Here is a 27,406-nt window from a genome sequence, read left to right on the forward strand (position 1 = left end):
ACTATAAGGAGAAGCTAAAACTTAGCTTTAAGACAATAAAATTAACGTAAACAATCATACAGTAATACAATCTAGATTATATGATCGAGATCATGAACTAAATACAATCCAAAACATTCGGTGCAACAAGTTTTTATTATTAAGTGAGCACAAGTAAAAACAATAGACATACATATGGCCTAAATAAAAACAATTTCTACTAACAGTTAATATTAATTATTGTGACCTGCACAATGAAGCTTGAAACTTGTAGCCCCAACTGGAGAACTGGAGGAATGTAAGAGGAACTGGTGCAGGTTCAGGAGGAGGAAAAAGAACACTTGTATGAAGTCAGGAGAGTGAAACACAAAAAAGAGACAACACAAAGCATTGCGCCACAAAGAGTAGCTGATGGTGCAGGTGGGGGTCATCTTTGTTTGGGACAAATAGTTCCTTCCTAGAGACTCTCTCTGAGGAATTCTTGGAAGGAGATGGCAGTGTTGGTTTGAGACCCTGGATGTATTCCCCAAGGCAATCTCCCTGGGAGAAAAATGTGCATGGGCAGCACCGTTGTCCAGTAAGTCGCGTTTTTCCATATGGTGACCCACTGGCGCGTTCCTGGGTTTTCCTGCTGCCAACATGCAGGAATAGCAGGACAGACAAAATTGTTGTAAAACAAAAATTGTAAAATACATTGGTACATTCAAATCAGCAGATTAATCACACCCCTGTTCTATAACCACAAATTCCATATAAACAGGGGAGGAAAAGGCTTGAATTGTACAAGAAAGTTGTGCGTCGACGCGTTTCGGTGGTTCTGGACACTGGTATGTTCCACCTTTGTCAAGACTAAAATGTGTTGTCTGTCTGGTTACTGGTTCTGAGAGATAACCCTATGGTAAATATACATATAATTAATTGTCCATTCACTTAAATCATTTTCCACAGTAAAAGTGCTAGTACATGGCATTTCTATAACACTTGCTAGTACATGACATTCCTAAAACACTTGCTAACGACTGAACATTGGTAGGGTATATACATTATTACCTCTCAAGTTTATGAGTTTGTACATTTTACAAAGTTCTATCTCTTATTTTTCATTTGTGGGAGCTATATTACTCATGATGGGCATAAAGGAAGCACAGTGTTACTTCAAGATCAATACATAAAAGAGTCTTATATTTTAAAATGTTCGCTCTTAATTATTGCCTAACAGATTCTGAACAAGGGTTGACTTCATCCTTGTATTTGTTGCTATGTATAAAGGGATATAGGTAGCTTCTGGGGGGATCTAGGTGGGGCCCTATAGTTAATTTATTGGTGTTTCTAAGATTAGTTAGCTTGTTATAGTTGTGATGATCTAAGGTTCACTACACCCTCATCTTTGGCCCTATTTGTGAGTTCCGAATATGGACATCTAAAGCGGGTCGCAGTTGATAGGAGAATTAATTGACCGTTATGGTGCCTTCCTAGGATCTTAGTTCTATTTTGGAATATAACAGTCGGTTTATGTCTTACCTCTCTAAGTTCCCTGTTGGGAATCTGTTGAAGATCCTGATTCTAACTTTCCAGGGGAAGTTTGTTGTGGTCTATTGAATGGACCAGAGGTACTGGGCAGAGTCTGTGGAAATGAAATGCTATTAAAAGCCTACGTTGTTTATCCCACATTTAAGGATTGTGAGGATCAATATTCTATACATATTCTAGACATAGGAGTGTCTTATGTACCATAATGGCAAAGAAAACAGAAGTAATAAATAAATATGTACCTGTGTATATTGATTGACTCGATTTTACAGTGGTATAAGTAGAATTGTATTAAAAGATCCTGTCTAGATTGACGATTTAAGCACTGTAATAAGGAAAGGAGAGCAATTTAATAAAGAAATAATAGGTAGGTTTAAAGTAGTTAATAACGGAATATTATCATGGAACACCTACCTCCTCAATTAACAGAGGGGTTCTCTCCAAGATAAGGAAAGAAAAGGCTGCTATCCACTGTCAGTAGTTTGGTTGTGAGCAGCTGCTTCGCTGCTCGTAGCTGCCGAATGTTGCAGGTTGGGGCAGGGTAAACCGCTCTAAAGTCAGGCGTTGGAGATTCCCCGAAGTGGAATAAAAAAGGCCCTAATAAAATAAGAGCACAAATGGGAATGTGTCTAGTGTAATAGAACACTCGCCGAGAAATGGAAAAAAAAAAAGCCGCGAGTGACCCGAGGATCGCGTCTCGCAAAGGAAACGGGTGAAGTATTACCTGCTTCCGCGGATAAATCACGCTGTGTCAGGGGTTCTGCACGGGATGCTGAAGCAGTCCGCTACGTTTGTAGTTTATGTATAGTAGGCTCGGGGTTGATTGGTCCCAGCCTGGGACGGTTTAAGCCAATCAGAACTGTTTCTGTCTAGAAGGTAAAATTAGCGTGCCGCGCTCCAGTAGACGTTCACTCATTGGTTGAATGATAGTTAGGTTAATGTTCGCTACTGAGGGTTGATGTGGTTTCCTAGCACGTCCTCCCCCGGCGGAAATAGTCAGGGATGTTAACGTGAGAAGCGGAAGTGACCAGAAAAGATTCCGATTTTTGCCCGCACGTGTCTATGTTTGTTTACATCGCACGGCGGCTCCATGCGCCTGTTTGGAATGGGGGGAGGTCATGTTGAAATAAATGAAGACTGCCAATTTTGAAAGGCAAACGGCATTCCCTCTAAGCTGCAGGCTTGTAGAGCATTAGTTATGGAGGTAAAAGCTTATAGTGTGATATTTCCTAAGCGAACTGCTATTGGAATGTCTAGTGTATACTACTTGCTAGTGTGCCAAGCTAGATTGAAAACTACCAATTTTGAAAGGCAAACGACATTCCATCAAGGCTGTTTACATCGCACAATGGCTCCATGTGCCTGATTGGAATAGGGGTAGTTCATGTTAAATTGAATGAAAACTGCCGATTTTGAGAGGCAGACGACATTCCCTCAAAGTTACAGGCTTATTGAGCATTAATTATGGAGGTGAAGGCTTATAGGATAATATTTACTAAGCGAACCACTAATGGAATGTCTAGTGTGTACTTTTTGCTAGTGTGCCAAGCTGGATAACTGGGGCAGGCAGGAAAATAAGCCTGGCAACCCGTGGTATTGGGGCTATATCTGTGTGAAACCTGGAATATTTGTAGTGGAAGTTGTTACATAACTCCTAATTGGTTGGGATAACAAAATTGAACACGTCTCTTGAAGGGTAGTGGGAAGAAAGTACGAAAAATATATATTCAAAGGCATTTGGCCCAATCTTCCCTGGTATTGAGTCCTTTGTCTATGGTATTTAGATAGCAAAAGTACCATTGCTCTCTGATCTTTCTAGATCTATCCACATCTCCCCCTCTTCTGTTAATTTTAATCTTCTCTAGTATGAACCATCTGATGTCATCACAAGAATGGTTCATACTTTTGAAGTGTTCGGTTAACGGGGCATTAGCTTTCAAGGTACGTATTGCCGACTTGTGTTCTAGCAATCTGGTTCTGAATTCCCTTCCGGTTTCACCCACGTAACCAAGGTTGCATGGGCAAAGGAGGAGGTACACTAAATTCTTACTACGGCAGTTGTTAAAAGTGGTCGGTTGGAGTTTTTGGCCGTTGTAAACAACGAAAGTACCCTCAATGCAGTGGGGGTAGATCGAGCATGTTCCACATTTAAAATTACCCGATGCTGTCTTTCCAGTTAATGTGAGTTGATTTTCTTTGGGGACAGTATATGTGTGGACAAGGCTATTCTTTATTGTCTTATTGCGGCGAAATGAGAAAAGGGGTCTATTTAGTTGATTTTCACTATCATGGTTGAGTATTTTCCAATGTTTGTTAACAATGTTCTTAATCTGGTTGCTCAAATGAGAATATTGTGTAACAAACACAATCCTATCCATAGGTAGGTTATTGTCTTTTCTTTTTCTTAGCGGGTCCAAGAGACTGTCTCGGTCGTAGAACCGGGCACGTTTAAGTGCATTCTTAATTAGCTTCTTGGGATAACCTCTATTTTCTAGTTTGAGCCTAGTATTTTCCGCATGTTTGTAAAAATCATTTAGGTCTGTGCAGTTCCTGCGGAGTCGCAGGAATTCCCAAATGGTATGTTATCTTTCTGTGATTTGGGATGATTGCTTGTGTAGAGGAGGAGAGTATTTTTATCAGTGGGCTTGGTGTAAAGCTCCACTTTCAAATTTCCGTTTTCTTCTTTAATAATAATATCGAGGAAGGTAACCTGTTGGTTACTGTGGTGTCCCGTAAATTTCAGGTTTGGATCACCCAAGTTTAGCCACTCTAAAAAGTTGGTAAGAGTTTCACTGGCACCGCTCCAGATGAAGATGATATCATCGATGTAGCGGTGCCAGCAAGTGATATTCTCAAAATAAGGAGCGACCTCATTATATATATGCTTGTCCTCGAAGCTACTCACGTACAAGCAAGCCAGGCTGGGGGCACATGTGGCCCCCATGCTGGTCCCCTTGATTTGTAGGAATAGGTCATTTTTGAAAAGAAAAAAGTTTCTCTTTAGTATTAGATAAATACAAGACATTATGAAATGGTTGTTGCCCCCCTGCAGGTCCTCATTTTCTAAAATGGAAGCTATGACCTGTATGGTATCATTTTGGGGAATATTGGTGTATAGAGCTTCAATATCTAAGGCGACCAATAATTGGGTTGCCTTATTGAACTCTCTACCTTCGAATGTCGTGATGGCATGGGTGGTATCTTTCAAGTAAGATCTCTGTTTCTTCACTATGGGTTGAAGGAAAAAAATCCACATACCGGCTTAGAGGCTCTAACTGGGAGCCAATTCCGCTGATAATGGGTCTCATGGGGGGATTTTCCAACTGTTTGTGGATTTTGGGGAGACCGTACATCGCTGGGGTGACGGGATGGTTATTGAGAAGGAATTTATATTCGCTGTCACAAATACATCCTTCCTCTCTCCCTTTGTTTAAGAGTTCTAAGACTTCTGATTTTAATGTCCTGAGTTCAGTAAATCTGGCTTTTTTATAATGTTCCTCCACATTAAGTAATTCTCTCATGTTACTATCATAGTGTGATGTGTTAAAAATTACCACTCCACCACCTTTATCTGCCGGCTTTATAGTAAGCTCATCACATTGTTGTAAGTTCTTAAGGGCTACTCTTTGTTCTTGTGTAAGGTTGTTGTTGAATCTATTTTTGGCAGATTTATTATATAGGGTTTTTATGTCCATTTCTACAATGTGTTCAAAGATCTCAACTTTTTTCTCCAAATTGGTTGAGATTAGGGATAAAGGATGATTTCGGTTTGAGACCTGTGATGCTCTCCGGGGGAGTGTAATTTTTATTTTCAAAAAATTTGTTTAACCTGACTTTCCTAAAGAAGTTTTTTAAATCACTCTCTAAATTAAAAAGTGGGTAGAAATTGGTGGGTGCAAAACTAAACCTTTTTTGAAGGACTTCCTCTTCTATTTCAGTTAGTACCCTACTGGAGAGATTTATTATAGGAAATTCACCTATCTCCAATATTGTTTGCTTCTGGTGGCGATATACTCTCTTGTGTTGTTTTGAGGTGGATGGTTGCGGGGGGGATCTTGCCGGTTGTACCCCCTGAAATTCCTTTGTCCCCGAAAAGGACGTCTTCCTAAAAAAGACTCACGTTCATAATTACGGCCAGTTCGATTCTCCTGTACCCTCTCAGGTTCATCCTCACTCCCTGATCCTGACGTTTCTGAAAATGTGATCCTTCTATTTTCACCTCCTCTAGAGTAAACGGGTCTTTGTTGAAAGGATCTATCTGATCGGGGTTCATTTTTAGATGAAAAGTAATCCTTGTTAATATAAGGGTAAACTGTCTCTTCTCAGTACTTCTCTACATCTTTTTTAAATTTTCTAAGTTTTTTATTGGTTAGGTACTCCCTATATCCATCTACATCGTGGTTTATCTCGGCTAGTTTGTTTTTAGCGTCTTCAAGGGCGGGAGACTGTAGAAACTGAGCTTCCATTTTGTCTATTTCTTTCCTCTCTATTTCTATGATTTCCTGGGCTGTCTCTATGATTAGAATGAGCCAATCTCGACTACACCGATTGGCTATCATAGTCCAGGTCTCAATGAATTTGGGATGCTCTACGAATAGGCCGGGCTCATTTCGTACTTGTAGGCCTATTGGTATCACCCCTTCTTTAAGATAATCTATGAGGAACTCAGCGTGAAGTTCTGTTCTAATTAATATCTTTTTTGTATTTAGAATCTTCACGAGCTGTTCATGGCTACTGTTGCTGAGATTTTTAGTATTACTCCCCTTAGGGTTCAGGTTCATAAGTCTTGTGTACTGATCCTCTGAAAACCCAAAGGTCTTAAGTTTATCCATATTTTCTCGTGGTTATAAGAAATAACTCACTATTACTCTGGGAACCAGAGTAACAGAGACACACACCTCTCCAACCAACTGGTTGTGCAAATGAATGATTCTAATAGAGAGAGGAACCCCTTGTGTGGAACAAGGGAACTAGGGTGTTACGCCAAGAAAAGAAAATTCCCTTGTTGACTATAAGGAGAAGCTAAAACTTAGCTTTAAGACAATAAAATTAACGTAAACAATCATACAGTAATACAATCTAGATTATATGATCGAGATCATGAACTAAATACAATCCAAAACATTCGGTGCAACAAGTTTTTATTATTAAGTGAGCACAAGTAAAAACAATAGACATACATATGGCCTAAATAAAAACAATTTCTACTAACAGTTAATATTAATTATTGTGACCTGCACAATAACAGAGGACAGACAAAATTGTTGTAAAACAAAAATTGTAAAATACATTGGTACATTCAAATCAGCAGATTAATCACACCCCTGTTCTATAACCACAAATTCCATATAAACAGGGGAGGAAAAGGCTTGAATTGTACAAGAAAGTTGTGCGTCGACGCGTTTCGGTGGTTCTGGACACTGGTATGTTCCACCTTTGTCAAGACTAAAATGTGTTGTCTGTCTGGTTACTGGTTCTGAGAGATAACCCTATGGTAAATATACATATAATTAATTGTCCATTCACTTAAATCATTTTCCACAGTAAAAGTGCTAGTACATGGCATTTCTATAACACTTGCTAGTACATGACATTTCTAAAACACTTGCTAACGACTGAACATTGGTAGGGTATATACATTATTACCTCTCAAGTTTATGAGTTTGTAAATTTTACAAAGTTCTATCTCTTATTTTTCATTTGTGGGAGCTATATTACTCATGATGGGCATAAAGGAAGCACAGTGTTACTTCAAGATCAATACATAAAAGAGTCTTATATTTTAAAATGTTCGCTCTTAATTATTGCCTAACAGATTCTGAACAAGGGTTGACTTCATCCTTGTATTTGTTGCTATGTATAAAGGGATATAGGTAGCTTCTGGGGGGATCTAGGTGGGGCCCTATAGTTAATTTATTGGTGTTTCTAAGATTAGTTAGCTTGTTATAGTTGTGATGATCTAAGGTTCACTACACCCTCATCTTTGGTCCTATTTGTGAGTTCCGAATATGGACATCTAAAGCGGGTCGCAGTTGATAGGAGAATTAATTGACCGTTATGGTGCCTTCCTAGGATCTTAGTTCTATTTTGGAATATAACAGTCGGTTTATGTCTTACCTCTCTAAGTTCCCTGTTGGGAATCTGTTGAAGATCCTGATTCTTACTTTCCAGGGGAAGTTTGTTGTGGTCTATTGAATGGACCAGTGGTACTGGGCAGAGTCTGTGGAAATGAAATGCTATTAAAAGCCTACGTTGTTTATCCCACATTTAAGGATTGTGAGGATCAATATTCTATACATATTCTAGACATAGGAGTGTCTTATGTACCATAATGGCGAAGAAAACAGAAGTAATAAATAAATATGTACCTGTGTATATTGATTGACTCGATTTTACAGTGGTATAAGTAGAATTGTATTAAAAGATCCTGTCTAGATTGACGATTTAAGCACTGTAATAAGGAAAGGAGAGCAATTTAATAAAGAAATAATAGGTAGGTTTAAAGTAGTTAATAACGGAATATTATCATGGAACACCTACCTCCTCAATTAACAGAGGGGTTCTCTCCAAGATAAGGAAAGAAAAGGCTGCTATCCACTGTCAGCAGTTTGGTTTGTGAGCAGCTGCTTCGCTGCTCGTAGCTGCCGAATGTTGCAGGTTGGGGCAGGGTAAACCGCTCTAAAGTCAGGCGTTGGAGATTCCCCGAAGTGGAATAAAAAAGGCCCTAATAAAATAAGAGCACAAATGGGAATGTGTCTAGTGTAATAGAACACTCGCCGAGAAATGGAAAAAAAAAGCTGCGAGTGACCCGAGGATCGCGTCTCGCAAAGGAAACGGGTGAAGTATTACCTGCTTCCGCGGATAAATCACGCTGTGTCAGGGGTTCTGCACGGGATGCTGAAGCAGTCCGCTAGGTTTGTAGTTTATGTATAGTAGGCTCGGGGTTGATTGGTCCCAGCCTGGGACGGTTTAAGCCAATCAGAACTGTTTCTGTCTAGAAGGTAAAATTAGCGTGCCGCGCTCCAGTAGACGTTCACTCATTGGTTGAATGATAGTTAGGTTAATGTCCGCTACTGAGGGTTGATGTGGTTTCCTAACACGTCCTCCCCCGGCGGAAATAGTCAGGGATGTTAACGTGAGAAGAGGAAGTGACCAGAAAAGATTCCGATTTTTGCCCGCACGTGTCTATGTTTGTTTACATCGCACGGCGGCTCCATGCGCCTGTTTGGAATGGGGGGAGGTCATGTTGAAATAAATGAAGACTGCCAATTTTGAAAGGCAAACGGCATTCCCTCTAAGCTGCAGGCTTGTAGAGCATTAGTTATGGAGGTAAAAGCTTATAGGGTGATATTTCCTAAGCGAACTGCTATTGGAATGTCTAGTGTATACTACTTGCTAGTGTGCCAAGCTAGATTGAAAACTGCCAATTTTGAAAGGCAAACGACATTCCATCAAGGCTGTTTACATCGCACAATGGCTCCATGTGCCTGATTGGAATAGGGGTAGTTCATGTTAAATTGAATGAAAACTGCCGATTTTGAGAGGCAGACGACATTCCCTCAAAGCTACAGGCTTATTGAGCATTAATTATGGAGGTGAAGGCTTATAGGATAATATTTACTAAGCGAACCACTAATGGAATGTCTAGTGTGTACTTTTTGCTAGTGTGCCAAGCTGGATAACTGGGGCAGGCAGGAAAATAAGCCTGGCAACCCGTGGTATTGGGGCTATATCTGTGTGAAACCTGGAATATTTGTAGTGGAAGTTGTTACATAACTCCTAATTGGTTGGGATAACAAAATTGAACACGTCTCTTGAAGGGTAGTGGGAAGAAAGTACGAAAAATATATATTCAAAGGCATTTGGCCCAATCTTCCCTGGTATTGAGTCCTTTGTCTATGGTATTTAGATAGCAAAAGTACCATTGCTCTCTGATCTTTCTAGATCTATCCACATCTCCCCCTCTTCTGTTAATTTTAATCTTCTCTAGTATGAACCATCTGATGTCATCACAAGAATGGTTCATACTTTTGAAGTGTTCGGTTAACGGGGCATTAGCTTTCAAGGTACGTATTGCCGACTTGTGTTCTAGCAATCTGGTTCTGAATTCCCTTCCGGTTTCACCCACGTAACCAAGGTTGCATGGGCAAAGGAGGAGGTACACTAAATTCTTACTACGGCAGTTGTTAAAAGTGGTCGGTTGGAGTTTTTGGCCGTTGTAAACAACGAAAGTACCCTCAATGCAGTGGGGGCAGATCGGGCATGTTCCACATTTAAAATTACCCGATGCTGTCTTTCCAGTTAATGTGAGTTGATTTTGTTTGGGGACAGTATATGTGTGGACAAGGCTATTCTTTATTGTCTTATTGCGGCGAAATGAGAAAAGGGGTCTATTTAGTTGATTTTCACTATCATGGTTGAGTATTTTCCAATGTTTGTTAACAATGTTCTTAATCTGGTTGCTCAAATGAGAATATTGTGTAACAAACACAATCCTATCCATAGGTAGGTTATTGTCTTTTCTTTTTCTTAGCGGGTCCAAGAGACTGTCTCGGTCGTAGAACCGGGCACGTTTAAGTGCATTCTTAATTAGCTTCTTGGGATAACCTCTATTTTCTAGTTTGAGCCTAGTATTTTCCGCATGTTTGTAAAAATCATTTAGGTCTGTGCAGTTCCTGCGAAGTCGCAGGAATTCCCCAAATGGTATGTTATCTTTCTGTGATTTGGGATGATTGCTTGTGTAGAGGACGAGAGTATTTTTATCAGTGGGCTTGGTGTAAAGCTCCACTTTCAAATTTCCGTTGTCTTCTTTAATAATAATATCGAGGAAGGTAACCTGTTGGTTACTGTGGTGTCCCGTAAATTTCAGGTTTGGATCACCCAAGTTTAGCCACTCTAAAAAGTTGGTAAGAGTTTCACTGGCACCGCTCCAGATGAAGATGATATCATCGATGTAGCGGTGCCAGCAAGTGATATTCTCAAAATAGGGAGCGACCTCATTATATATATGCTTGTCCTCGAAGCTACTCACGTACAAGCAAGCCAGGCTGGGGGCACATGTGGCCCCCATGCTGGTCCCCTTGATTTGCAGGAATATGTCATTTTTGAAAAGAAAAAAGTTTCTCTTTAGTATTAGATAAATACAAGACATTATGAAATGGTTGTTGCCCCCCTGCAGGTCCTCATTTTCTAAAATGGAAGCTATGACCTGTATGGTATCATTTTGGGGAATATTGGTGTAAAGAGCTTCAATATCTAAGGCGACCAATAATTGGGTCGCCTTATTGAACTCTCTACCTTCGAATGTCGTGATGGCATGGGTGGTATCTTTCAAGTAAGATCTCTGTTTCTTCACTATGGGTTGAAGGAAAAAATCCACATACCGGCTTAGAGGCTCTAACTGGGAGCCAATTCCGCTGATAATGGGTCTCATGGGGGGATTTTCCAACTGCTTGTGGATTTTGGGGAGACCGTACATCGCTGGGGTGACGGGATGGTTATTGAGAAGGAATTTATATTCGCTGTCACAAATACATCCTTCCTCTCTCCCTTTGTTTAAGAGTTCTAAGACTTCTGATTTTAATGTCCTGAGTTCAGTAAATCTGGCTTTTTTATAATGTTCCTCCACATTAAGTAATTCTCTCATGTTACTATCATAGTGTGATGTGTTAAAAATTACCACTCCACCACCTTTATCTGCCGGCTTTATAGTAAGCTCATCACATTGTTGTAAGTTCTTAAGGGCTACTCTTTGTTCTTGTGTAAGGTTGTTGTTGAATCTATTTTTGGCAGATTTATTATATAGGGTTTTTATGTCCATTTCTACAATGTGTTCAAAGATCTCAACTTTTTTCTCCAATTGGTTGAGATTAGGGATAAAGGATGATTTCGGTTTGAGACCTGTGATGCTCTCCGGGGGAGTGTAATTTTTATTTTCAAAAAATTTGTTTAACCTGACTTTCCTAAAGAAGTTTTTTAAATCACTCTCTAAATTAAAAAGTGTGTAGAAATTGGTGGGTGCAAAACTAAACCCTTTTTGAAGGACTTCCTCTTCTATTTCAGTTAGTACCCTACTGGAGAGATTTATTATAGGAAATTCACCCATCTCCAATATTGTTTGCTTCTGGTGGCGATATACTCTCTTGTGTTGTTTTGAGGTGGATGGTTGCGGGGGGGATCTTGCCGGTTGTACCCCCTGAAATTCCTTTGTCCCCGAAAAGGACGTCTTCCTAAAAAAGACTCACGTTCATAATTACGGCCAGTTCGATTCTCCTGTACCCTCTCAGGTTCATCCTCACTCCCTGATCCTGACGTTTCTGAAAATGTGATCCTTCTATTTTCACCTCCTCTAGAGTAAACGGGTCTTTGTTGAAAGGATCTATCTGATCGGCTTTCATTTTTTCGATGAAAAGTAATCCTTGTTAATATAAGGGTAAACTGTCTCTTCTGAGTACTTCTCTACATCTTTTTTAAATTTTCTAAGTTTTTTATTGGTTAGGTACTCCCTATATCCATCTACATCGTGGTTTATCTCGGCTAGTTTGTTTTTAGCGTCTTCAAGGGCGGGAGACTGTAGAAACTGAGCTTCCATTTTGTCTATTTCTTTCCTCTCTATTTCTATGATTTCCTGGGCTGTCTCTATGATTAGAATGAGCCAATCTCGACTACACCGATTGGCTATCATAGTCCAGGTCTCAATGAATTTGGGATGCTCTACGAATAGGCCGGGCTCATTTCGTACTTGTAGGCCTATTGGTATCACCCCTTCTTTAAGATAATCTATGAGGAACTCAGCGTGAAGTTCTGTTCTAATTAATTTCTTTTTTGTATTTAGAATCTTCACGAGCTGTTCATGGCTACTGTTGCTGAGATTTTTAGTATTACTCCCCTTAGGGTTCAGGTTCATAAGTCTTGTGTACTGATCCTCTGAAAACTCAAAGGTCTTAAGTTTATCCATATTTTCTCGTGGTTATAAGAAATAACTCACTATTACTCTGGGGACCAGAGTAACAGAGACACACACCTCTCCAACCAACTGGTTGTGCAAATGAATGATTCTAATAGAGAGAGGAACCCCTTGTGTGGAACAAGGGAACTAGGGTGTTACGCCAAGAAAAGAAAATTCCCTTGTTGACTATAAGGAGAAGCTAAAACTTAGCTTTAAGACAATAAAATTAACGTAAACAATCATACAGTAATACAATCTAGATTATATGATCGAGATCATGAACTAAATACAATCCAAAACATTTGGTGCAACAAGTTTTTATTATTAAGTGAGCACAAGTAAAAACAATAGACATACATATGGCCTAAATAAAAACAATTTCTACTAACAGTTAATATTAATTATTGTGACCTGCACAATAACAGAGGACAGACAAAATTGTTGTAAAACAAAAATTGTAAAATACATTGGTACATTCAAATCAGCAGATTAATCACACCCCTGTTCTATAACCACAAATTCCATATAAACAGGGGAGGAAAAGGCTTGAATTGTACAAGAAAGTTGTGCGTCGACGCGTTTCGGTGGTTCTGGCACTGGTATGTTCCACCTTTGTCAAGACTAAAATGTGTTGTCTGTCTGGTTACTGGTTCTGAGAGATAACCCTATGGTAAATATACATATAATTAATTGTCCATTCACTTAAATAATTTTCCACAGTAAAAGTGCTAGTACATGGCATTTCTATAACACTTGCTAGTACATGACATTGCTAAAACACTTGCTAACGACTGAACATTGGTAGGGTATATACATTATTACCTCTCAAGTTTATGAGTTTGTAAATTTTACAAAGTTCTATCTCTTATTTTTCATTTGTGGGAGCTATATTACTCATGATGGGCATAAAGGAAGCACAGTGTTACTTCAAGATCAATACATAAAAGAGTCTTATATTTTAAAATGTTCGCTCTTAATTATTGCCTAACAGATTCTGAACAAGGGTTGACTTCATCCTTGTATTTGTTGCTATGTATAAAGGGATATAGGTAGCTTCTGGGGGGATCTAGGTGGGGCCCTATAGTTAATTTATTGGTGTTTCTAAGATTAGTTAGCTTGTTATAGTTGTGATGATCTAAGGTTCACTACACCCTCATCTTTGGTCCTATTTGTGAGTTTCGAATATTGACATCTAAAGCGGGTCGCAGTTGATAGGAGAATTAATTGACCGTTATGGTGCCTTCCTAGGATCTTAGTTCTATTTTGGAATATAACAGTCGGTGTATGTCTTACCTCTCTAAGTTCCCTGTTGGGAATCTGTTGAAGATCCTGATTCTTACTTTCCAGGGGAAGTTTGTTGTGGTCTATTGAATGGACCAGAGGTACTGGGCAGAGTCTGTGGAAATGAAATGCTATTAAAAGCCTACGTTGTTTATCCCACATTTAAGGATTGTGAGGATCAATATTCTATACATATTCTAGACATAGGAGTGTCTTATGTACCATAATGGCGAAGAAAACAGAAGTAATAAATAAATATGTACCTGTGTATATTGATTGACTCGATTTTACAGTGGTATAAGTAGAATTGTATTAAAAGATCCTGTCTAGATTGACGATTTAAGCACTGTAATAAGGAAAGGAGAGCAATTTAATAAAGAAATAATAGGTAGGTTTAAAGTAGTTAATAACGGAATATTATCATGGAACACCTACCTCCTCAATTAACAAAGGGGTTCTCTCCAAGATAAGGAAAGAAAAGGCTGCTATCCACTGTCAGCAGTTTGGTTTGTGAGCAGCTGCTTCGCTGCTCGTAGCTGCCGAATGTTGCAGGTTAGGGCAGGGTAAACCGCTCTAAAGTCAGGCGTTGGAGATTCCCCGAAGTGGAATAAAAAAGGCCCTAATAAAATAAGAGCACAAATGGGAATGTGTCTAGTGTAATAGAACACTCGCCGAGAAATGGAAAAAAAAAGCCACGTTAACATCCCTGACTATTTCCGCCGGGGGAGGACGTGTTAGGAAACCACATCAACCCTCAGTAGCGGACATTAACCTAACTATCATTCAACCAATGAGTGAACGTCTACTGGAGCGCGGCACGCTAATTTTACGTTCTAGACAGAAACAGTTCTGATTGGCTTAAACCGTCCCAGGCTGGGACCAATCAACCCCGAGCCTACTATACATAAACTACAAACGTAGCGGACTGCTTCAGCATCCCGTGCAGAACCCCTGACACAGCGTGATTTATCCGCGGAAGCAGGTAATGCTTCACCCGTTTCCTTTGCGAGACGCGATCCTCGGGTCACTCGCGGCTTTTTTTTTTTTTCCATTTCTCGGCGAGTGTTCTGTTACACTAGACACATTCCCATTTGTGCTCTTATTTTATTAGGGCCTTTTTTATTCCACTTCGGGGAATCTCCAACGCCTGACTTTAGAGCGGTTTACCCTGCCCCAACCTGCAACATTCGGCAGCTACGAGCAGCGAAGCAGCTGCTCACAAACCAAACTGCTGACAGTGGATAGCAGCCTTTTCTTTCCTTATCTTGGAGAGAACCCCTCTGTTAATTGAGGAGGTAGGTGTTCCATGATAATATTCCGTTATTAACTACTTTAAACCTACCTATTATTTCTTTATTAAATTGCTCTCCTTTCCTTATTACAGTGCTTAAATCGTCAATTTAGACAGGATCTTTTAATACAATTCTACTTATACCACTGTAAAATCGAGTCAATCAATATACACAGGTACATATTTATTTATTACTTCTGTTTTCTTCGCCATTATGGTACATAAGACACTCCTATGTCTAGAATATGTATAGAATATTGATCCTCACAATCCTTAAATGTGGGATAAACAACGTAGGCTTTTAATAGCATTTCATTTCCACAGACTCTGCCCAGTACCTCTGGTCCATTCAATAGACCACAACAAACTTCCCCTGGAAAGTAAGAATCAGGATCTTCAACAGATTCCCAACAGGGAACTTAGAGAGGTAAGACATAAACCGACTGTTATATTCCAAAATAGAACTAAGATCCTAGGAAGGCACCATAACGGTCAATTAATTCTCCTATCAACTGCGACCCGCTTTAGATGTCCATATTCGGAACTCACAAATAGGACCAAAGATGAGGGTGTAGTGAACCTTAGCTCATCACAACTATAACAAGCTAACTAATCTTAGAAACACCAATAAATTAACTATAGGGCCCCACCTAGATCCCCCCAGAAGCTACCTATATCCCTTTATACATAGCAACAAATACAAGGATGAAGTCAACCCTTGTTCAGAATCTGTTAGGCAATAATTAAGAGCGAACATTTTAAAATATAAGACTCTTTTATGTATTGATCTTGAAGTAACACTGTGCTTCCTTTATGCCCATCATGAGTAATATAGCTCCCACAAATGAAAAATAAGACATAGAACTTTGTAAAATTTACAAACTCATAAACTTGAGAGGTAATAATGTATATACCCTACCAATGTTCAGTCGTTAGCAAGTGTTTTAGAAATGTCATGTACTAGCAAGTGTTATAGAAATGCCATGTACTAGCACTTTTACTGTGGAAAATGATTTAAGTGAATGGACAATTAATTATATGTATATTTACCATAGGGTTATCTCTCAGAACCAGTAACCAGACAGACAACACATTTTAGTCTCGACAAAGGTGGAACATACCAGTGTCCAGATCCACCGAAACGCGTCGACGCACAACTTTCTTGTACAATTCAAGCCTTTTCCTCCCCTGTTTATATGGAATTTGTGGTTATAGAACAGGGGTGTGATTAATCTGCTGATTTGAATGTACCAATGTATTTTACAATTTTTGTTTTACAACAATTTTGTCTGTCCTCTGTTATTGTGCAGGTCACAATAATTAATATTAACTGTTAGTAGAAATTGTTTTTATTTAGGCCATATGTATGTCTATTGTTTTTACTTGTGCTCACTTAATAATAAAAACTTGTTGCACCGAATGTTTTGGATTGTATTTAGTTCATGATCTCGATCATATAATCTAGATTGTATTACTGTATGATTGTTTACGTTAATTTTATTGTCTTAAAGCTAAGTTTTAGCTTCTCCTTATAGTCAACAAGGGAATTTTCTTTTCTTGGCGTAACACCCTAGTTCCCTTGTTCCACACAAGGGGTTCCTCTCTCTATTAGAATCATTGTTCCAGGAGAGCAGAGGGTTGGTGTATTTGGTGGGTGTAGAGTCGGGGATGTCGGTGTCTGTAATGGGTGTCTGGGTGTTGAAGCTATTGTGGATGTCTGCGATCTTGCGGTGGAAGAAGGAAGCCAGGGAGTCTCAGAGTTCTTGTGATGGCGGAACGTCGCTGGAGCTGGGTGTGGCAAGTTCCTTCACGATGTGGAAGAGGTCTTTGTTTTTGTGTGCGTTGTTGTCGATGCGTTCCTTAAAAGGAGGTTCTTTTGGCGGAACGAATGAGTTGGTGGTGTTTGCGTCTGGTGTTCTTGAGGGATGCGTGGTTGTCTGGTGTTTGGTCCTTGAGCCACTGTTTCTCGAGACTTCTGCAGGTGTGCTTGGAGTTCTGGAGGTTGGCTTTAAACAAGATGGCTCTTATGTCGGTGTGCCTGTTGAGGGGTTTCTAGGGGGAGGGTGTACGCACAGTCGTCGATCCACTGTCTGAAGTTGTAGGCTGCTGTGCTGGTTTTGGAGGGCTCGGGTGGAGGGTTTCCGGCACATGTGGTGATGAGCTGGTCTTCGGTGACTTTTTTCCAGGTGCAGTGTAGGATACGTTGCAGTTGGTTGTGTGTGGTGTGTTTCCCGAAGGAGAAATGGATGCAGTGGTGGTCGGTCCAGTGGTGTCCGGTGGTGTGGCTGAAGGTGACGTGGTTGCTGGTGGAGAAGATGGGATCCAGCGTGTGTTCGGCGGAGTGGGTGGGTGTCACGACGAGTTGTTTGAGTCCGAGATTGGCGAGGTTGTCAATCAGCGCTTTGGAGTTGATGGTGTTTTTGAGGTGGAAGTTCAGGTCTCCGGGGAGGATGTAGTCTGTGAAGGCAAGGGCGTGCGAGCTGATGAGGTCAGCGATGGACTCGCTGAACAGAGGTCGGGGTCCCAGGGGTCTGTAGATGAGGGTTCCTCTGAGGGTGGTGTTGTGGTCGACGTGGATCTGAAAGTGTAGGAGTTCGGCCATGCTAAGGGAGTCTTCGGTGCTGGTTGGGACCCTGATGGTGTTCCTGTGGACGATGGTGATTCCTCCACCTGGTTTGTTGTTGTTTTAGTCCCTGCGTGTGATCTTGGAGCCATCCGGGAAGGCTATGGCTATGGCAGGTGCCGAGGAGGTGTTCATCCAGGTCTCCATCACAAAGCCGACGTCCATGGAAGTGGACCAAGCAGGTCCCAGAGTTTGACAGCGTGCTTGTGGACTGAGCGGGTGTTGAGTAGTATGCAGCTGGGATGCTTGAGGTCTGCAGTGTTGGGATGGGCAGGCCGAGCCGTTGTGCGCTGGCAGGTGTAGCTGCAGTTCCGGCAGCTGAAGGGTCCGTGGGTGATCTTAGGGGTGGCCTGGAAGCAGGTGGAGGTTCAGCTGGCATTGAGTGTTTGGTGGGTGTTTGCATCGTAGCAGTGTCGGGTGTTGGAAGAGGGTGGGAAGCAATTTAAATATAGTAAATGCAATAATAATTTTTAGAAATCATTAATTATAACTAATAAAATAAAATGTTTTTATTCAGTAGTGGGTTGTGGGTTTATAGGGGAATAGGGTGGAAAGTAATTTAATTATAATAAAGTACTTATTTTTATTTATTTATTGGTATTGATCATTCATTTATTGTTAATTAATTATTAATTGTTAATTAATTTTTATTAATTGATTAATTGATAATTAAAATAATTGTGTTCTTTTTTCTAGGAGCCGGTTGTGGGTTTATAGGGGAATAGGGTGGAAAGTAATTTATTTTAATTAAGTAATTTTTTTATTTATTTATTGTTATTGATAATTAATTTAATGTTAATTATTAATTGGTAATTAATTTTCTATTAATTGATAATTATATTAATTGTGGGGTTTACTAGAAGTGGGTTGTGGGTTTTTTAGGGGAATAGAGTGGGAAGTAATTTAGTTATAATTTATTATTTGTATTTGCTATTATTTATAAATCATGTATTATTCATGAATTATTAATTGGTTATTTATTTAAAAAAATATTTAATTGATAAGTATGTTAATTCTAACCCTCTGCTATCTAACACTTTCCCTACAGTTGCACTCTCTAGAGCGGGAATAGTAATTGTTACCGCTACGCTAACCAACACTTTCCCTACTGTTGCACTCTCTGGGGTGGGTATAGTCATTTTTACCCCTATGCTATCCAACACTTACCCTACTGTTGCACTCTCTGAATTGGGAATAGCAATTTTAACCCCTTCGCTATCCAACACTTTCCCTACTGTTGCACTCTCTGGAGTGGGAATACTAATTTTTACCCCTACTCTATCCAACACGTTTCCTACTGTTGCACTCACTGGTGTGGGAATAGTAATTTTTACCCCTTCGCTATCGAACACTTTCCCTACTGTTGCACTCTCTGGAGTGGGAATAGTATTTTTTAACCAAACACTATCCAACACTTTCCCTATTGTTGCACTCACTTGAGTGGGAATAGTAAGTTTTAGTCCTACGCTATCCAATCCAATACTCAGAGGCACCCTCCTCTACAGACCACCAGGACCCCGCGCAAAATTCAGTGAAGACATCACGGACTTCATCACCCCACACGCGCTCCCCTCCAAAGACTACATCCTTTTGGGAGACCTCAACTTTCACCTTGAAAAGAGCTACGACCGCAACACCACCACCCTCTTGGACAACCTCGCCAACCTCGGACTTAAACAACTAGTCACTTCCCCCACCCACATCGCAGGTCACACACTCGACCCCATCTTTACATCCAGCAATCATGTCTCCTTCAGCCACACTACGGATCTCCTCTGGACTGACCACAGCTGCGTTCACTTCACCTACAACAAACCAAAACCCAACATCCACCTCCAACCTACCCTGCAAAGAAACTGGAACAAAATCACCACGGACCAAATCTCCGCATCGCCCCTTCGAAACTCCCCAGCCCTCTCTTCTAACGCTAACGAAGCCGCCGCCAACCTCACCCTATGGCTATCCAACACCGCCGACACCTTAGCTCCTCTGAAAAAACGTCAAAGTAAACCTGGCAGCAAGAAGGCCTCATGGTTCAACGATGATCTCAAGAAGTCCAAGAAACTCTGCCGTTCCCTCGAAAAGGCCTGGAAAAAAGACCCAACCACCAGCACCAAGGACGCCTTCAAAAGCGCCACCCGCACTCACCACCAACTGATCCGAAAAGCCAAGAAAACAGCATTCAAGGATCGACTTGACAACAACGCCCACAACAGCAAGGAACTTTTCAACATCGTCAAGGAATTTTCCAATCCCTCGGCCAACTCCAACGACATCACCCCCTCTCAAACCCTCTGCGACTCCCTAGCCTCTTTTTTCCACAACAAGATTGCAGACATCCACAACAGCTTTGACAACCAACCCGGAAACCATCCCACCCCACCATCTGCTGACCATCTTCCCCCTGTGAACACCCTTAACGCCTGGAACCCAATCTCCACTGAGGACACCATCCGCCTGATGAATTCCATCCACTCAGGATCACCCACAGACCCATGCCCTCACTACATCTTCAACAAAGCAGACTCCGTCATAGCACCGCACCTCCGAGACGTCATCAACTGCTCCTTCAACTCTGCTACCTTCCCAGAAGACTGGAAACACGCTGAACTCACCGCCCTTCTGAAAAAACCAACAGCGGACCCCACCGAACTCAAAAATTACCGCCCCATCTCGCTTCTTCCATTCCCGGCCAAAGTCATCGAGAAAGCCGTCAACAACCAGCTCACCGCCTTCCTCGAAGCCAACAAATCCCTCGACCCCTCACAATCTGGCTTCCGAGCAAAACACAGCACTGAGACCGCCCTCATCGCAGCAACAGACGACATTCGAACTCTACTGGACAATGGAGACACAGTCGCCCTCATCCTCCTCGACCTCTCTGCAGCATTCGATACAGTCTGCCACAGCACCCTTCTACAACGCCTCAATAACATCGGAATTCAAGGAAAAGCACTTGAATGGATCACCTCGTTCCTCACCGGAAGAACCCAGAGAGTCCGCCTTCCTCCATTCAAGTCCGAGGCCTCTGAAGTCATCTGCGGCGTACCCCAAGGATCCTCACTCAGTCCCACCCTCTTCAACGTATACATGAGCCCCCTCGCGGCCATCGCACGCCAACACAACCTCAACATCATCTCTTACGCGGACGACACTCAACTGATCCTTTCTCTCACCAATGACCCCAGCACCGCCAAAACTAACCTACACGAAGGAATGAAAGAAGTTGCCGAATGGATGAAACAAAGCCGTCTGAAACTGAACTCAGACAAAACAGAAGTCCTCATCTTAGGTACATCCCCCTCTGCTTGGGACGACTCCTGGTGGCCGGAAGCCCTCGGAAAAGCACCCATCCCGACAGACCACGCACGGAACCTTGGCGTCATCCTGGATTCTTCACTCTCAATGAACAGACAAGTCAGCGCCGTATCCTCCTCCTGCTTCAACATTCTTCGCATGCTCAGAAAAACATTTTGCTGGATCCCCTCCGAAACAAGATAAACAGTCACCCACGCTCTGGTCACGAGCCGACTGGACTACGGAAACACCCTCTACGCAGGTACCACCGCTAAACTCCAGAAGAAACTCCAACGAATCCAAAACGCCTCAGCCAGGCTCATATTAGACATCCCACGCAACGAACACATCTCTGGTCACCTTAAAGACCTCCACTGGCTACCCGTCAATAAGAGAATCACTTTCCGACTGCTTACCCACTCACACAAATCACTCCACGACATCGGACCAGATTGCCTCAACTCTCGACTGTCCTTCTACACCCCCCCCCGCCAGCTACGTTCTTCCGGCCAAGCCCTCGCCCCTGTACCTCGCATCAACAAGACCACCATGGGAGGCAGATCCTTTTCATACCTGGCTGCTAAGACTTGGAACTCACTCCCCGCTTACCTTCGCCTCACCCAGAACCACCTAGCATTCAGAAAGCAGCTTAAAACGTGGATATTTGACAAATAATCCTCCTCCCCTTCCTAAGCGCCTTGAAACCCTCTGGGTATGTAGTGCGCTATACAAATTTTTTTGACTTGACTTGACTTGACTCCGACTGTTGCACTCACTGGCGTGGAATAGTAATTTTTACCCCTTTTCTATCCAACACTTTCCCAACTGTTGCACGCTCTGGAGTAGGAATAGTAATTCTTACCCGTACGCTATCCAACACTTTCCCTACTGTTGCACTCTCTGGAGTGGGAATAGCAATTTTTGCCCCTACGCTATCCAACACTTTCCCTACTGTTGCACTCACTGGAGTAGGAATAGTAATTTTTACCCCTACACTATCCAGCACTTTCCCTACTGTTGCACTGTCTAGAATAGGAATAGTAATGTTCACCCCTCTGATATCCAATATTTTCTCTACTGTTTTAGTCAATGTAGTGTATAATGTATTTTAAAAAGATGAAAAATATTCTAATTTTTAAATTTGTTATATATATTTTTTATATTTGTATGTATAATATTGGTGTATGTGTGTATATGTATTTATAATTTTGAATACGTTAAAAAAAATTATGTTATTAAAGTAATTATTAATAATTATTATTAAGAAAGTATATATATTATATTTTATACATGTATATGTTTAATTTAATTTTATATTATATGTATTAGTTATCATTTTAAACATTTTAAAATATTTTAACTATGTTTTTTTAATTATATGTATTATTTTACAATTTTTTCCAAACATTAAAAAAAACAAAAAAAAATTACGATAATTTTGAACTTACCATTATGTAAATAGGACTTCGATATTCTGGATATCAATGTTTTTTTGATGATATTTTTGTACCTCGATGTTCTGACGGTCGATATTCTGTCAGTGATCTTCTTGAAATGCTGCAGAGAATGGAGAAAATCCTTCTCTGACTATTCCACCATATGCAGCAACAATATTTAGCACATACAGCACATACAGTTTTCCGGTTTCTGTTAGTAGAAATTAAGCTAAAAAGGCCATGTTAGTAAAGGCCTGAAAAGTATGCCCAGCACTTCTGTCTTGCACTCAGATTTAGTCAGAGGTCCAATTTTTTAACATGTATGAAGGCCTGAAATATATCACATCATCAATAAAACACCATAAGTCCTTAGCTCCTAAATAGTAAGATCCTTCGTTTTAGGCTCTGCCAGCATACCCAGCTATCCTTATATATTGGAAGGAGACACCTCACCCAGTTTATTGTGGCATGCTTCATCATGGGAAACGGAAACCCTTTCCCTCGAGGTAGGTTAATGCCACAATGAGGGATTCAACTTGCTGTGGGAGTTCTAGATGAAATGTTTTTGGGATTAAAGTTCGGATCTAGTGACTAAAGATATCACAAGGGTACTCACTACGTGCTTTTCTTACTATTATTGGGTGCCCGTGGAATGATTAGAAACAATTATCTTGGAATGTCTCCTGAATACAGTGATTCAAACATCCACACACCATAATGTATCTGCTTATTCAAGAGCCCAATATGGTCAAAGGTCTTTTTCTAGGTGATGTCTAGTTACAGATCCTTAGCTATTTAATATATGTGTAGGATGATTTGTGAACCAGCTCAACCTAGCGGTAATGGGACTGCCCGCCTGCATGCAGCGGTCCTGCCACCCCAATCAGGGTGCGACCGCCACGGCGGTGGTCGCATCTGGCATTGTAACATTGCGGCGGGTGCTGCTGGCTGCAGCACCCGCCGCAATGGTGAAATGCCATGTTGTGCATTTCCATGCACAAAGTGGCAGGCACTGCGCGGTAACTGCCACCTTGTGCATGGACATGCAGGGGGGGTACCATAGATACCCCCAAAGTGCACCCACCACCCCCAACCTCCCAGGGGCCCACAACGGGCCTCCTGAACAAGTCCCCGCCAGCCTCTCCATGGCGGCATCGTTGCCATGGAAAGGCTTTTGAATCCCAGCATCATAATATGGATGGCGGTGCCTGCTAGGCACCACCACCATATGTGAGCCCCAGGTCTGCCTGGCCGGCAATCATAACAATTTCCAACTGGTGGCAAAGTGGCGGTGGACTTTACTCATTGTAATCTTGTGGTGGGTATTATCAGGTTACAATGGCGATCCGCCTGCCATCGTAATCAGCCCCTTAGTGTTTTTGCCACTTCTTGAACACCAAGAGGGCCACAAACCCCTGTAGTCACACATTCATCAGGGGTCGGTGTCAGCATATTTGGCTAAACTTCCTTGTTTGATGTCTGCCATTTGATGTCACATTATCAAACATATAGAAAAAGTGTTCCATACATAACACCAGAGTCTGAAAATACAAAGTTACAAAATAAAGTAAATCATATGCTGTACTCTGCAAATTGGTTGTGTTAAAGTCTAAACATTTCAGTGATGTTTTGTTATGTATTTCAAACCCAAGCGAACAAGGTCTGTTCCTCTCGATCCACAACTATGCAATGCAAGTGTTCAACACCAATGTATATGAGCTCCTGAAACAAGCAATGCCTAGTTTGTCAGCTGATCATGCACTTTGAGTCTCTTTTAATGTGTTTTTTTCTTCACTGTCTTAAGCACAACAGTTGATCATTTATTGACGTTTCTGAAGCAAGATAATCATTGTGGTTCATTGAGAAACAAGGAGGACAAGATGTTAACCTCAAATTATGCCTTGTGACTTGTTTGAATTTAACAGTGTCCACTAAGGGGCACATTAGGATGGCAGCCGGACTTTGTCTGCCCGCTGTCATGTTGTAATAAGGGACCGCCTGCCATAATGGCGGGGGTCCCGTATGTGCCATTAGGATGCGCCCGACAAGTGGCAGGTGCATCCTGCATCCCCAACATTGTGGCGGGCGGTGCACTCAGCACCGCCCGCCACAATGCCATGGAGGCATGTTGTGCATGGAACTGCAGGGGGGTACCATAGGTACTCCCCATGTGCACCCCCACCCCCTGGAGTCCCTGGGGGCCACAACAGGCCCCCCAAGCAGACTTTGCATGCCTTTCCATGGCGGCAAAGGCATCTGTAAAGACACATTCTAATATGGCTGGTGGTGTCTGTTAGACACCGACAACCATATAGAACCCTTTTCCCGCCCGGTCGACATGTCCACCGGGCGGAAAAGCGGCGGACGGTCTTTCCATCTGCCGCGGAACTCCAGCCATAATAATATAGCGGGGGTCTTTTGTACCGGGATGGTGGGCGGATTGCTCCCGCCATCCTAATGGGGCCCTAAGATTGGATATTTAGATTACTACATCAAGTAAAATTCAGATGTTGTCTTGAAAACACCTTAGCTAAAAGGTACTTCTATGAGGTTATAACAATTGTGAAACCATACTTTATTGAGGATATTCTGGTATATTCAAATTTGTTTTATGTAAATCAGGTGTTGCTTAATGCAGTGTATGCTTACCGTAAGTAATGGTTTCCTTGTATCTAAATTTACAATAAATCACTAGAGTATTCGACTACTAGAGTATTCCAAGTTCCTTGTAATGTGTCGGGTCATGAGCCATTATTAACAAAATGTAACACCAGGGTTCTGAACAATAGCACATGCCGCAATCTGCCTTTATGATTTACTTTCTTGAAAGAATAGTAACAATGATTTATCTTGCTTACCTGTCTTTTCCTTGTTAGGTTCCAAAAAGTGTGGGAGAAGAAGCCACAAAAGTGGCCATTGAACTTGGCTACCGACACATCGACTGTGCATACATTTATGGTAATGAGGTAGAGATTGGGCGAGCTATTCGTGCCAAGATATCTGATGGAACAGTGAAGAGAGAGGACATCTTCTACACAGGGAAGGTAATGTTTCATCCACATAGACTCACTCTCTTTACAAGAAACAGTACTTAAATACGAATGGGTTGAAATGGGATAAAATATTTACTGCATATGATATATACCAATAATCCAGCATGCAGCACAGAGGTGCTAGTGATATCTTGCATAAAAAATAGGACATCACCAGTACCCATACTACTCAAGTCCCACCTAAATCCTCTCAGCAGTCAGGCTGAACACTCACAGGTGATCATTTGACAGCATTATTCCCATTGTAATCTTCCAGAAGTGTTGAACACTTGAATCTTGTTCCACTTAGAAAACAAGTGATTCACAAAAAGGAGGCTGAGGCACATCAATACCGCACACAACACAATTGTAGTTGCTCTGACTTTCGAGGGAGTCAGCATACTCCACCACATACGGGTTCTTACCTTGGACCGTCTTGCACGGTTTCATTAAGACTTAATTTATCAATGGAATATTAAATCTTCATTGGAATATAGAGTGGAGAATATAGAAATTGATGTCTGGTTACTCTCTGGTCATCTGGTTTCCTCCATTCTTGGATTGGTTTGTAGGAACTTTTCAGTGTACATACAGATTATTAAAATATTGAATAATCCAGCGCTCTTGACTCATGAATGGAGAATTTGCTGCAGAAAAATCCAAGAATAAACAATTAGCAAGCCCTGATGAGGGAGGAGGAGCTATGCGGGCATCCAAGATGGTCGCGCGAGCAGAGGGCTCCCGAGACCCACGCCGCCCTCTTGCAATTATCCTTCTACTATCCTGAATATTTTTATGGCCTTTTGAAGTTCTACTCTTGCTGATCCTGATACACTTTCCAGAACTGAGATCGGACCTCGGGAACCGTTTCTACATCGTCTTCAACATTCTGGCCTACCCCCGGACGGGACCGGGGTCTCTGCTGCTTTGGCTGGCCGAGACGCAATTCAACAACAGCGGTCAAAGGACATCCTTTCCACCGGTGTCATTGTCACTTTCAGTTTCGGTTTCTCTTCTACCTCCTAATTGACTGTTCTGAAAGTACTCCTTACTTCGGACTGCGGTGGCCTGACCCGCTTTGCATTCCGGCCATATCCCTAGTCTCACTGGCTACGATTTTGGACGGAAACTCTGCTTTGGCGACCTAAAGATATCTGCCATTTACACCAGGTCTAGAGGGGCCCTTCGGGGTGCGGCTTCCAATATGGAGACTAAACCTGAAGCTGATAAGCGCAAGACGAAGGTGCCGACCCGTGGGGGTTCCGTCCAAACTAATGTTATGGACCGATATACACAACCGAAGGGTTCCCCCAGTGGTGCTGGCCGTAGTCTTGAGGACCCAAGGACGGACCTTGCGGCGACATCGGAGGTCTCCCTCCAGGATCTAATGCGCGCCATAGCTGGGATCAAGACTGATATGGGGTTACAATATGTGGCCATTGTCTCAAAGATCGACACGGTGGCCGTTGATGTTACCCTCATTAGAGCTGACTTGGCTAAGACCAATGAGAGGGTCAAAGCCTTGGACCTGAAGGCCTCCAGTCTTGTTACTGATATGGCAAACGCGCAGTCGGAGATTGGCAACCTGCGATCATCGCATGATCTGATGGCCAGACGTCTGGACGAGTACAAAAACAGGTCCCGACGTAACAACATTCGCTTAGTCGGGGTACCTGAGAACAGTGGTGACACTACCGTTGACCTACTAGTGGAGGATTTAATCGTAACTCATCTCGCTCCCGCCGGACTTAGTAAGTTCTTTGCGGTCGAGCGTGCGTACCGTTTCCCGGGTGGACAGACTAAACCGGGGGCTCCACCGAGGCCTATTATCGCTAGGCTTTTCCACTTTCGGGATAGGGACGCTATCCTCCAGGCTTCTCGTAGACATGGCCCACTGAAGTATGAGAACAGTTCAATTTCTATATATCCTGATTTCACTCCTCAAGTCCAGCGGCAGCGGACGGGATTCCAGGGAGTGAAACGGCGCTT

At 41.9% G+C, this 27,406-nt stretch overlaps 1 protein-coding gene across 1 annotated transcript in view; it reads left to right on the forward strand.

The window, feature by feature from the left end:
* LOC147734672 (rho crystallin-like) overlaps positions 1-27,406 on the forward strand; it is a 103,112-nt gene that overhangs the window by 21,680 nt on the left and 54,026 nt on the right. The window contains exon 2 of the mRNA XM_086952964.1: positions 25,262-25,429. Coding sequence (XP_086809090.1) covers positions 25,262-25,429 — 168 coding nt within the window. The remainder of the gene's footprint in view (positions 1-25,261; positions 25,430-27,406) is intronic.

The sequence above is a fragment of the Lissotriton vulgaris genome, chromosome 1_2 (assembly GCF_964263255.1).
Source record: "Lissotriton vulgaris chromosome 1_2, aLisVul1.2, whole genome shotgun sequence".
NCBI lineage: Eukaryota > Metazoa > Chordata > Amphibia > Caudata > Salamandridae > Lissotriton > Lissotriton vulgaris.